The sequence below is a fragment of the Pelodiscus sinensis genome, chromosome Z (genome assembly GCF_052426305.1).
Source record: "Pelodiscus sinensis isolate ZL-2025 chromosome Z, ASM5242630v1, whole genome shotgun sequence".
In the NCBI taxonomy this organism is placed as follows: Eukaryota; Metazoa; Chordata; order Testudines; family Trionychidae; genus Pelodiscus; species Pelodiscus sinensis.
The window spans coordinates 1,353,069-1,364,535 of NC_143085.1; the positions used below are offsets into that span (position 1 = coordinate 1,353,069).

General features: G+C 67.3%; 1 protein-coding gene across 6 annotated transcripts in view; it reads left to right on the forward strand.

The window, feature by feature from the left end:
- OSBP2 (oxysterol binding protein 2) overlaps positions 1-11,467 on the forward strand; it is a 73,156-nt gene that overhangs the window by 53,683 nt on the left and 8,006 nt on the right. For 5 of the 6 annotated variants that reach the window (XM_089775340.1, XM_089775339.1, XM_075897883.2 and 2 more), the window contains 5 exons: positions 3,706-3,904; positions 5,244-5,361; positions 5,521-5,587; positions 5,663-5,830; positions 7,443-7,688. In XM_089775340.1, the coding sequence (XP_089631466.1) occupies positions 3,706-3,904; positions 5,244-5,361; positions 5,521-5,587; positions 5,663-5,830; positions 7,443-7,688 (798 nt within the window). The remainder of the gene's footprint in view (positions 1-3,705; positions 3,905-5,243; positions 5,362-5,520; positions 5,588-5,662; positions 5,831-7,442; positions 7,689-11,467) is intronic. The other variant, XM_075897884.2, reaches the window with a different exon arrangement.

Sequence of the window (11,467 nt, forward strand, 5' to 3'; positions counted from 1 at the left end):
ACTTTCACAGCCCAGACTGGGTCATTAAAAACACCCAGCGTAGCCCTTCTGCGGGGGGAGGGGACACATCGCGGCCCGCTTGCAGGTTGTGTCTGTCCAGGTATGGGGCCGCCCTGCTCTCCAGTGCAGTGTGCAAACAGCAGTCCAGCAGCGTCCCACGGCGTGGGGAGGGCCTGACCCGCATGGGAGTCCCAGGGCCTGGCCACAGCGGGTACTACCTGGGGACACAGTGGGTCGGTGGCGCGAGGGGGTGCATGGAACCGGCGGCTGGCGGGTGCAGCACCCACATGGCGTTGTGCCTCGCGGTGGCATTTGGCGACTCCAGCGCTGAGCCCACCCTGCGTGGCCCTGAGATACCAGCCCCTGGGGCTGGACGGCCTCCTCTCCCCTAACGCTGGTGAGGCCCAGCGCCTCGGCCCAGCCATGCAGGGCCTCTCCTGGTGCGTGGAGCAGGCCTGGCCCGCTGAGGGCCCCACACAGCCCCTGGCGAAGGAGAAGGGGCCATCCAGATTGCCAAGGAACGCAAGGGCAGCTCTGATTGGTCACTGAGGGGAGGCAGTGGAGTTGGAGACGAGACCGGGCGTCAATCGGGAACCGTCCGGCGGGGTGGCGCTGGGGGGCTGTTCCCCCGGCACTTAGCCTGCTGCCGGCTGGACGTCGCGGGGGAGGCCCGCTCAGAACGCGCCAGGCCGCTCTTGACGGGAAACTGAGCAGACGTGTTAGATTAGGCAGCAAGAACGCTCTGGGCTCTGCTCCCTGGGGCGTGGAGGCAGAGGGGCTGCCTCATCCCATGGCTCTTCGCCTTCCCCCAGGTTTGCCCAAGCACCTCCCAAGGCCCCAGCCTCGTGCGCGGGGTTCTGGTTTCCTTCCCAGCGGCCCGGACAGGGAAGTCTGGGTTCCAGCCCCGACGCCCTCGCTGTCGGATGCGCTGCCTTATTTCTAAGCTAGTGCTTCTGGTCTCTGCCGCCAGGCCTTGGTTCTTGCTCTGCTCGGTCACAGAGCCACGTGGGACCTGCTACTTTCCCACCAAGGCGCGGCCACGCCCTAAGCAAGTCGCCTCTCTGCTGCCTTTCAGATGGGCCGAACACAGTCGGCTCTTGTGCCTCGGTTTCCCCATCAATGCCGTGAGGATTGCGTGTGGGGCCCCCGTCCGGCCCTGCCGAGATCTACTGCTGGGAAGCCGTAAGGCTGATGTGGATCAGATCTGGCCCTCATCTAGGACAGATTTCAACACGGGGACTCCCCCCCCTTCCCATGGCTCTGGGTGCCTTTGCCCGGCCCCCTGCTGCTCTGAAATCTCCCCTGGCACCCCAAGGTGGGCTGAGGCAAGGGTGCGGGGTGTGGTGCGCCGTGGGGGTCTGTGCATGCTTGGCCCGTGCCTTGAGGACAGGACCGTTCCATGGCCCCGGCTGTGCGTGTGGCTTGTCGGTCTGTGGCGAGGGGCAGGCACCCGCCGGCTGGCCCCACCGCTCGGCTCAGCCTGGCTAGCTAGGGGCAGCCCTGTGGCGGGCGCCACCGCGCTAGGAATCGGGGTGGGGACTCTACGCTCGGGCCTTGGACTCTGGCTCACCGCAGGGGGCTGGGGGGCCCTGCCAGCGATAGCCTGGGGGACCAGTCCTGCCAGGGGGGGCTATCACGTGGGGCAAAGGCTGCCCCGGGGGGGCCAGATGCAGAGACCCCCCCCCAACACCATGAAACCCAGCTCCCTTCACACAGCCGCATAGCAAGGTGGGGCAGGGGCTACCCTACAGCTGGTCTCCCTGTCCCACGAGGGCCACGGCGGGTGGGCCAGCCCTGAGGCTGATCTCAGCTCTGCCAGCCACGGCCCAGCTGCACCAGGGCGGCCTGTGAGACTAGGCCCCGCTCGCCGCTAGGGCTCGCTGGGCCGTGGCCCGAGAGATCCCTGGGCAGCCTCCCGCTGCTGCGCCTTACGGGCCTTGGCCACGGCCACGTTTGCAGGGTCTGGCTATGGAGCCGCTGTTCACAGAAGCAGGAGCTGATGGACAGGGAGCTGGCCGAAAAGCAAACCCTGCTCCCCCTGGGTATTTGATCGAGCCTCTAGTGTAGGCGTGGGCTGCGCAGGCCCTCGGGCGTGGTCCTCCCAGGCGCCGGGCCGTGCTGGGGAAGACCCCCGCACGCAGACTGCCGCCTGGCCCGTGCCCACAGGAGGGTGACAAGGGTGATGTGTTTGCCCTGCGCAGAGCAAGAGAAATAGCGATGGGCGGGCGGCCACCCGGCACCAGTCCCGTGGCGCTCTCGCTGCGTCGTGGGTCACCGCTAATTGAGAGCTCTCAGGGGGAGGGGGCAACTCCCACACTCCCCGCCTCTCAGGAAATCCCCGCACTGCCACAGCACCGTGACAACGCGTTTCTCACGGCCAGGGCCTCCCATATGGCGTGTTGCATGAGACATCACAGTCCCACGGTGCTGCTTTGAGGTACAGTGTGTCCCAGGCGGATGTCCCAGGACTGGCGAGGCAGGGGCCACAGGTCAGAGTTAAGGGGATGTCCCAGGACTGGCGAGGCAGGGGCCGCAGGTCAGAGTTAAGGGGATGTCCCAGGACTGGCGAGGCAGGGGCCGCAGGTCAGAGTTAAGGGGATGTTCCAGGACTGGCATGGCAGGGGCCACAGGTCAGAGTTAAGGGGATGTCCCAGGACTGGCGAGGCAGGGGCCGCAGGTCAGAGTTAAGGGGATGTCCCAGGACTGGCGAGGCAGGGGCCGCAGGTCAGAGTTAAGGGGATGTCCCAGGACTGGCGAGGCAGGGGCCGCAGATCAGAGTTAAGGGGATGTCCCAGGACTGGCGAGGCAGGGGCCGCAGGTCAGAGTTAAGGGGATGTCCCAGGACTGGCATGGCAGGGGCCCCAGGTCAGAGTTAAGGGGATGTCCCAGGACTGGCGAGGCAGGGGCCGCAGGTCAGAGTTAAGGGGATGTCCCAGGACTGGCGAGGCAGGGGCCGCAGGTCAGAGTTAAGGGGATGTTCCAGGACTGGCGTGGCAGGGGCCGCAGGTCAGAGTTAAGGGGATGTCCCAGGACTGGCGTGGCAGGGGCCGCAGGTCAGAGTTAAGGGGATGTTCCAGGACTGGCGAGGCAGGGACCGCAGGTCAGAGTTAAGGGGATGTCCCAGGACTGGCGAGGCAGGGACCGCAGGTCAGAGTTAAGGGGATGTCCCAGGACTGGCGAGGCAGGGACCGCAGGTCAGAGTTAAGGGGATGTCCCAGGACTGGCGAGGCAGGGGCCGCAGGTCAGAGTTAAGGGGATGTCCCAGGACTGGCGAGGCAGGGGCCGCAGGTCAGAGTTAAGGGGATGTTCCAGGACTGGCGAGGCAGGGGCCGCAGGTGAAAACGGAGCTGTCTGCAGAGCTCTGCTCCTAGCTGGCACTCAGGCGATCTGCCAAGCACGGCAGCTTTGGGTGACGTGAGCAGGCCACAGAGCAGGGGGGAGGGGTAGAGAAATGTGAGGCTGGAAGGGACCTTGAGGCCCCAGCAAGAGCAGCCCAGCGTCGCTCAGCCACGTCCCCGGCGTTTCTCACAGCACCCGGCCGCCCCTGCCCAGCCGAGCCGAGCCGTGGCTCTCCTCCGGGCTCTCCTCTGGGCTCTCCTCTGGGCTCCAGCCGGGGGGCGGCCCCAGCGAGCGGCCCGGGCTCACCCCCGGCCCCAGGAGCCGTGGGCAGCGCTGCGCGGCCCTGATGGCGTTTGTGGCCCCCAGGCGTGCCGGGACTTCCTGGAGCTAGCCGAGAGCCACAGCCGGAAATGGCAGCGGGCCCTGCAGCATGAGCGGGAGCAGCGGCTCCGGCTGGAGGAGACCATCGAGCAGTTAGCCAAACAGCACAACAGCTTGGAGCGGGCCTGCCGGGGGGCGCCCGGCCTGGCCTCCAGCGCCACCGCAGTCGCCGGCGCGGCCAAGGGTGAGTGGCCGGGCCAGAGGCCCCTGCCCCCTGGAGAGCGGCCCCCGGGCTCTGCCAGCCCCACACGGTGCTGTGAGCTCACAGTGCCGGGGGAGTGGGCGGGGGCTGCCAGGCCGCCAGTGGCGAGGGGAAGGACGCCCATGGAGTGTGTCTCAGGTCTGTGTCCCCCGGGAATCCCAGCCTGATCCCGCGGGCAGGGCGAGCCTCCATCCGGGGCACTGTGCATGTGGGGCACCAGGCTTACTGGGGGGGTGGATCCAGAGACACAGACCCGCTGGCCCGGCCCCAGGGCGAAGCGGCTCTCCCGGGGCAGCGTCACAATCCGGGTTTGTGATGCAACAGGCCGGCCGGCCGGGGCATCCCTCTCCACGGGGCCGCTGAGGCAGAGGCTCACATGCCCCAGGGGGTAGTTTGGCTGCAAGTGCATGTACCCCCCCCCCCCCGGCAGCTCGGCTGCCAATGGCTCTCAGGGCTCCTCTCCTCCACGCTCTGACCACTGCCCCACGCTCCCTTCTGGCGCTGGGCTCCGCCCCCTCCTCTGGCCTCACCCTTGCGTGGGGGCGTGAGGTGAGAGCCCGGCTGCCCCGTGACCCTCCCGCCAGGCCATGAGCCCAGCCGCTGCAGCACCCTGGAGAGCGCCCTGGGGCCAGGAAGCAGGCCCTTTGGGGTGGGGGGAGGCTAGTCCTGGGGTGGGAACCGCAGTCCAGCCCCCCCAGCCGAGGACACAGCGTGTGGCTGGGTAGCCGTGCCGAGGCCACGCCCCTGTGTGGGTCCCAGCTGGGGGGGCTCTGCTGCACCCTCTCGCTGGGCTCCAGAGGGCCGGCCAGGGGGACTCGTGGCAGCCCCTCAGGCTGGACGGACACGTGGAGGCAGGAGGCCTGAGACCAGGGCGCGCTGCGGGTGGGACACAAGAAGGGGCTGGAGCCGCAGGCGGTCACGGCTCCAGGGCCCGGCCCCATGTCGCTAGGGGGGAGTGTTGATCCGCTTGCCCCAGCCCTGGGCCCAGCGCCGGAGCCTGGCCAGCTTGCGGAGGAGCCAGACGGCACCCAAGGGTGGGCAGGCGCGGCAGGGACCCTGGGGGAGGGCGTGCCGGTGCCTGAAGGGGGACAGGCAGCGGCCGGTTGGGCGTGTCCAGGCCAGGGGTGCAGCGGGGCCACCAGCCCATGAGCCGGGCTCCCCCCATGGAACCATTTCCCCCCCCGGCCCCGTTAAACATCGGCAAAGGCCAGCCAGGGGCGGGCGCGAGTCGGGTGAAGCCAGGGCCGAGCGGTGGCCGTGTCCCCCGGCAGAGGGCAGGGGGGCGCTCAGGCGGGGACCGAGCCGTGCCCTCCGCCCACAGGGAGCGCGCCGCCCGCCCAAGGAGAAGCCAGTGACGAGGATGAGGACACCGAGTACTTCGATGCCATGGAGGACACCCCAGCGTTTATCACTGTGACCGCAGACCCCCGACAGCACCGGTAGGGAGCCCCACGGGGGGGGGGGGGGACACCCCTGGACCGGGTCCCACCCTGGGGCCCTCACCCTCCTTCGCAGGAGCCCCCCGATTGGGCGAGGCCCCGACCCCGTGGGCATCAGCAGAGCTCCCCGCGCTGGGTGACGGGCCCCTCTCTCCGCAGGCGTTCCGGCAGCAGCCTCAGCGGGGCCAGCGAGGGGCACCCGGAGGACTGGACCCTGGAGGACAATGTGAGTGCCCCGGGCGGGGGGAGGGGGGCACAGCCTGGCTCGGGCGCTCACTGAGCCGCACTGCCGCTCCCCCAGGTCTTTGAGAGCCCCCCCCAGCCGGGCCAGGAGTCGGCCGGCTCGGACGTCCTGCCGAGGAGGAGGAGGAGACGGACGCGCATCCCCGACAAGCCCAACTACAGCCTCAACCTCTGGAGCATCATGAAGAACTGCATCGGCAAGGAGCTGTCCAAGATCCCCATGCCCGTACGTGGGGGCCCTCGCCTGGGCCGGGGTGGGGCGCTGCTGCAGCCCAGCGAGGGGGCGCCGAGGGCCCCGGCGTCTGTCCCACACCCGACACCGTGTTAGGGGTCCCGGAGGGGCGGGGGTGGGGCGCTGCAGCCCAGCGAGGGGGCGCCGAGGGCCCCGGCGTCTGTCCCACACCCGACACCGTGTTAGGGGTCCCGGAGGGGCGGGGGTGGGGGCTGCTGCAGCCCAGCGAGGGGGCGCCGAGGGCCCCGGCGTCTGTCCCACACCCGACACCGTGTTAGGGGTCCCGGAGGGGCGGGGGCGGGAGCTGCCCACTAGCCTGGGGCAGAGTCCGGCTGGCGCGCTGCAGACCCTGGAACCGCCGGCCAGCAAGTGCCCGTGTGCGTTCCCGCGCTGCCCCCGAGCCGCGGGCACCGCCGACTGCTGGGACGGGGAAGGAGGCCACCCCGCCGGCAGCCTGGCTTTCCGGGTCCCTGCTCCCGTTCCGAAGGGCGCAGCTCCGGGGAGGGCGGTGCCTGGCCCCTGAGGCTCCCTGGAAGAAGGGTCAGTGCTGCCCCATGGTAGCCAGGATCTCGAACGCCTCCCGCCCGTGGGGTCCCCCCATCACTCAGCGCAGAGCCGGCGTCCGCCAGCCGCTGGAACCCCGGGAGCCCTGCTCTGCAGGCCTTGTGCTGCGCGCAGCCCGCCACGCAGCCATCCGCGCGCAGCCCGCCACGCAGCCATCCGCGCGCGGCCCGCCACGCAGCCGTCCGCGCGCACCCCGCCACGCAGCCGTCCGCGCGCACCCCGCCACGCGGCCATCCGCGCCCAGCCCGCCACGCGGCCATCCGCGCCCAGCCCGCCACGCGGCCATCCGCGCGCAGCCCGCCACGCGGCCATCCGCGCGCAGCCCGCCACGCAGCCATCCGCGCGCGGCCCGCCCCGCAGCCGTCCGCCCGCAGCCCGCCACGCAGCCGTCCGCGCACAGCCCGCCTGCCCCGCGGCACTCAGCCCCGGGATTTACTGGAGCCCTGAGCTAGCCCGGAAGGGCCGCTCCCAGCCTGGATCTGGGCTGGATGGATCCGGGGGCTGCGCCAAGCGAGTGCGTGGGGGGAACGGTCCCGTCCCAGCTGCCGTTCACGTGGCCGCCAAGTCCCTTAAGCGCCCCGGGGCAGCATGTGTGAGGCAATGGGCCTGGGACCAGACATCGGCTTTGGGGGTTAAACCATTCCCCTGCCAGGGGCTGTTTGGTTTCCCTCGCGGCGGTGGCGGCGGGAAACGTGCGCGGGAACAGCCCTGCGGCCGCGGTGGCGTCCCTCCTCCTGGAGCCGACACGCCAGCGTCGCGCAGGGAAACGGAGCGAGAACGCTGAGATTTCCAACGCTGCGTCTGTCCGAACTAGGGCCCAAGGCGCCCGTCTCCTCCCCGGGCCGCTCGGAGAACACCCGAGTTGGGTCCAGCTGGCCGTGCCACCACTCCCGCTGCCCCGGCCCGGCTAGCCAAAGCCCCCAGCTCCGGTGGGACGATGCAGAGGGGCTGAGCCAGGCCGGACCCCCCTCGCCTGAGCAGATCCAGCCCCGCCGGCGGGGCGCCCCCATGCGTGTCTCACTCTCTGCCCCGCCCGCCCCAGGTGAACTTCAACGAGCCGCTCTCCATGCTGCAGAGGCTGACGGAGGACCTGGAGTACCACGAGCTGCTGGACAGAGCCGTGAAGTGCGAGAGCGCCACGGAGCAGATGTGCTTCGTGGCTGCGTTCTCCGTGTCGTCCTACTCCACCACCGTACACCGCACCGCCAAGCCCTTCAACCCCCTGCTGGGGGAGACCTACGAACTCGACCGGCTGGAGGAGCTGGGCTTCCGGTCGCTCTGCGAGCAGGTAGGGGGCAGAGCTCCCGCTTGCTCCGATTCAGTGTGTCCGGGTCCCGGCGGCCGTTCCCGCGAGACCCCCGCGCCTCTGATGGGAGCTGCCAGCGGACCCACGGGGCCAGCCCCAGGGACTGGCCGGGGACTCAAGGAGAGGGGCTCGTGCAGCGACGCCCAAGGGGGCTGGAGGGGGAAGGAGTTTCCTCCGGGCGGGGCAGTGCTGGAGGACAGTGAAGGCCAGGAGCTCAGCGTTGGCCAGGCAGGAGGGTGCCCGAGAGGGAGGTGGTGACAGATCGGGGGAGCGGAGCCAGACATGGTACCTGGCAAAGCCGTCCCGTCCATAGGGCAGCTCGGGGGGCCTGGGTAGGAGGGGATGTGGTGCGCGCCCTGCAGCCCCCAGGGACCGCCCTGGTAACGGGGGCGTGAGAGCTGGAGGCCACCCAGGAGGGGGGCGTGCAGCGAGAGGCGAGCCAGGCCGAGGCGCTATGGGGCCTCCCCAGAGACCTCAGGCCCGGCAAGTACTCGGCGTGGAGGGATCGCGGCCCAGGATCCTCTGGGCAGCAGCCCACGGGCCAGCAGCGAGCCAGGCTGGAGGGTCCCTCGGCCTGGGGCCGGGGCCGGTCGAGCCCAAGGGGAGTAACGCGGGCGGCTTGTTCGGGACTCGGTCGCTCTCTGCGGCGCGGCAGCTTGTTCTGCGCCGTGGGCCGAGGTGGTTTCATTTCGTGGCCCGGAGCCGGACAGAGAGCCTCGCGCTTCCCACGTATCCAAGGTGGCAGCCCGGCCAGCGGCATGAGGCCAGCGCTCGGGACTGTCGAGCAGCTGTGGCTGCTGCACCCCCGCCCTGGCGAGATTTCCGGGGCCGTTTCTTCTCCTTTGCCCGTGTGGCGTGGGGGTGACGTGGGGATCGTGGAGCCCAGCAGTTTGAATTGCCGTCTCGGGAACGGGGCCCGCGCGTGGCCACGAGGGGCGTTTCTGCGGCCACCACCGCCTCCAAACCCCGGGGGAGGTGGGGGCCAAGCAGGGCCCGGCTGGTGCCCCACCGCCAGCGTCTGAGCTGGGGGCCTCCGCTCCCGCAACGACTCCCCTCGCTGGCAGCTGCAGTAGGCTGGGACGCGCCCTTGCGTGTGGCACGGAGGGCACTGCGAGGCACGGCCCTCCCGGTGCGTCTCCAAGCTGGTGGGGCGCAGCCTGGAAGCGAGGGACTCGCCTGTGCCTGCAGCTGGGGTGGCGGAGAGCTGCTTTGGTGGGCGCCCATTGCTTGGGGTGAACCCGAGTGTCCTGTGGCCCCGCGAAGACCGGCGGCCTGCTCCCCTGGGCTGGGGCGCTCTCTGGAAACGCCGGGCTGCAGACGAGGGCGATGCGGTGTGTCCTGCCAGCACCAGCGCGGCTGCTTCCATGGCCGCAGTTGCGTGGCTGACAGTTTTTAATGAAATTAAATTAAATTAATGGAGATGCCTATCTCCTAGAACTGGAAGGGACCTTGAGAGGTCATTGAGTCCAGCCCTCTGCCTACACAGCAGGACCAAGCACCATCCCTGATGAATTTTTGCCCCAAATCCCTAAACGGCCTCCGCAAGGATTGAGCTCACAGCCCTGGGTTTAGCAGGCCAATGCTCAAACCACTGAGGGTATGTCTACACTAGAAAGTTAGTTCGAACTAACTTTCCTATGCGCTACACTAGCGCTCCGCTAGTTCGAATTTGAATCGAACTAGCGGAGCGCTTAGTTCGAACTAGGAAAACCTCATTTTACGAGGACTAACGCCTAGTTCGAACTAGCTAGTTCGAACTAAGGGCTGTGTAGCCCTTTAGTTCGAACTAGTGGGAGGCTAGCCCTCCCCAGGTTTCCCTGGTGGCCACTCTGGCCAACACCAGGGAAACTCTATGCCCCCCTCCCGGCCCCGGACCCCTTAAAGGGGCACGGGCTGGCTACGGTGCCCGTGCCAGGTGCAAGCCTGCCAGCACCCAGCTAGCAGACCCTGCACCTGGCACGGCACAGAGCCACCCACCCGATGCCCCCCAGCCCACCCCCTCTTGCCGGGACCAGGCTGGCGGCTCCCGGGAGCTTGCCCTGGACCGCAAGAGGCGGGCATCTTCCTGACTAGTGCGGACATCGTGGACCTTGTCCATGATCTCCGCACTAGGCACAGGAAAGTGGCCGTCTAGGGCAGGAGAGCTGCCAGCCTGGCCACCCAGGAGCAGGTGTGCATGAAAATCAAGGGGGTCCACTGAGACCCCCGACACTGAGCCCTGAGCTTACAATGGCCGTCCTGGGTCAGACCAAAGGTCCATCTAGCCCAGTAGCCTGTCTGCCCACAGCGGCCAACCCTAGGGACCCTGGAGGGGATGGACCGAAGACAATGACCAAGCCATTTGTCTCGTGCCATCCCTCTCCAGCCTTCCACAAACTTTGGGCAGGGACACCACTCCTACCCTCTGGCTAATAGGACTCCATGGACCCAACCTCCATCACTTTATCTCACTTCCCTTTAAACTCTGTTCTAGTTGTAGCCTTCACAGCCTCCTGCAGCAAGGAGTTCCACAGGTTAACTATTTGCTTTGTCAAGAACAACTTTCTCTTACTAGTTTCAAGCCTGCTACCCATTCCTTTCCTTTGGTGTCCTCTAGTCCTTCTTTATGGGAACTCATGAAGAACTTTTCTGAATGCACCCTCTCCACCCAACCCCTGCTTTTACAGACCTCTATCCTGTCCCCCCTCCGTCTCCTCTTTTCTAAGCTGAACAGTCCCAGTCTCTGTAGCCTCTCTTCATCTGGGACCTGTTCCCAACCCCTGATCATGTTAGTTGCCCTCCCCTCTCCCAGCCTTTCTCTTCCCCTCTCCCACCTCCTTTTCCCAGTCTCCCCCAGTTTTTTTCAATAAAGACAGAGTCAATGTTGGAAGAAACGTTATCTTTATTTTGTACATCAATAAGAAGGGGGGCTAGGGAAGGGCAAGTGGAAGGAGGTGAGGGAGGAATGGGGTACGAGCCCCCGATGGGGAGGACTGGGCTGGCTCTGCGGGCTTCTGGGGGTGGAAGCTCTCCTGCAGCCCCCCAATTACTCCCTCTCCCCAGATGGCAGCCTGCGGCAAGTGCAGCCGGGCTGATGGCCGAGTGGTGTGATGTGCCCAGTGTGGGCACTCAGGGCACTCCAAGCCAGAACTTCTTTGCAAGCGGGGCACCCCTTAGAACTGTGTGTCCGGGGTGGGGGTCGGGACCCTTTAAGCGCAGCCCTCGGCTAGCCTGAGACAGTATCTCCATGCTCTAAGTCCTCCTTTTATGCCCTGCCGGCACTGCTTCCGGCCATCATTAAGCCCTGTTCAGAGTCCACTCAATGTGGACTTACTAGTTCGAACTAGCAAAACGCTAGTTCGAACTAGTTTTTAGTTCTAGATGCGTTAGTTCGAACTAGCTTAGTTCGAATTAACTAATTCGAACTAAGTTAGTTCGAACTAGCGCTGTAGTGTAGACGTACCCTGAGCGATCTCCCCCCACAGTGCGGCCGAGCCAGGGAAACGCAAACCCAGCCGCAGGGACGCCGCAGCCTCGGTGAAACAACGCGGAGCCGGGCCATTCTTCGGAGCCAGTGCTGCGGCGTGTGCGCTGCCTCCGTGGCTGTTTGCAGCCCTTCCAGTCCCTCGCCTTAGACACTGCTCTTCGTTACTTACTGCAGTTCACGCGGCGGGGCAAACCGCGGTGCCCAGCCTCTCCCCGCTGGCGGAGGGGCCATCGGGGCTTGCTTGGCAAAAGCGCGTCTAGATCGGCACGGACGCTTTTCCGCAAGAAGAGCTTTT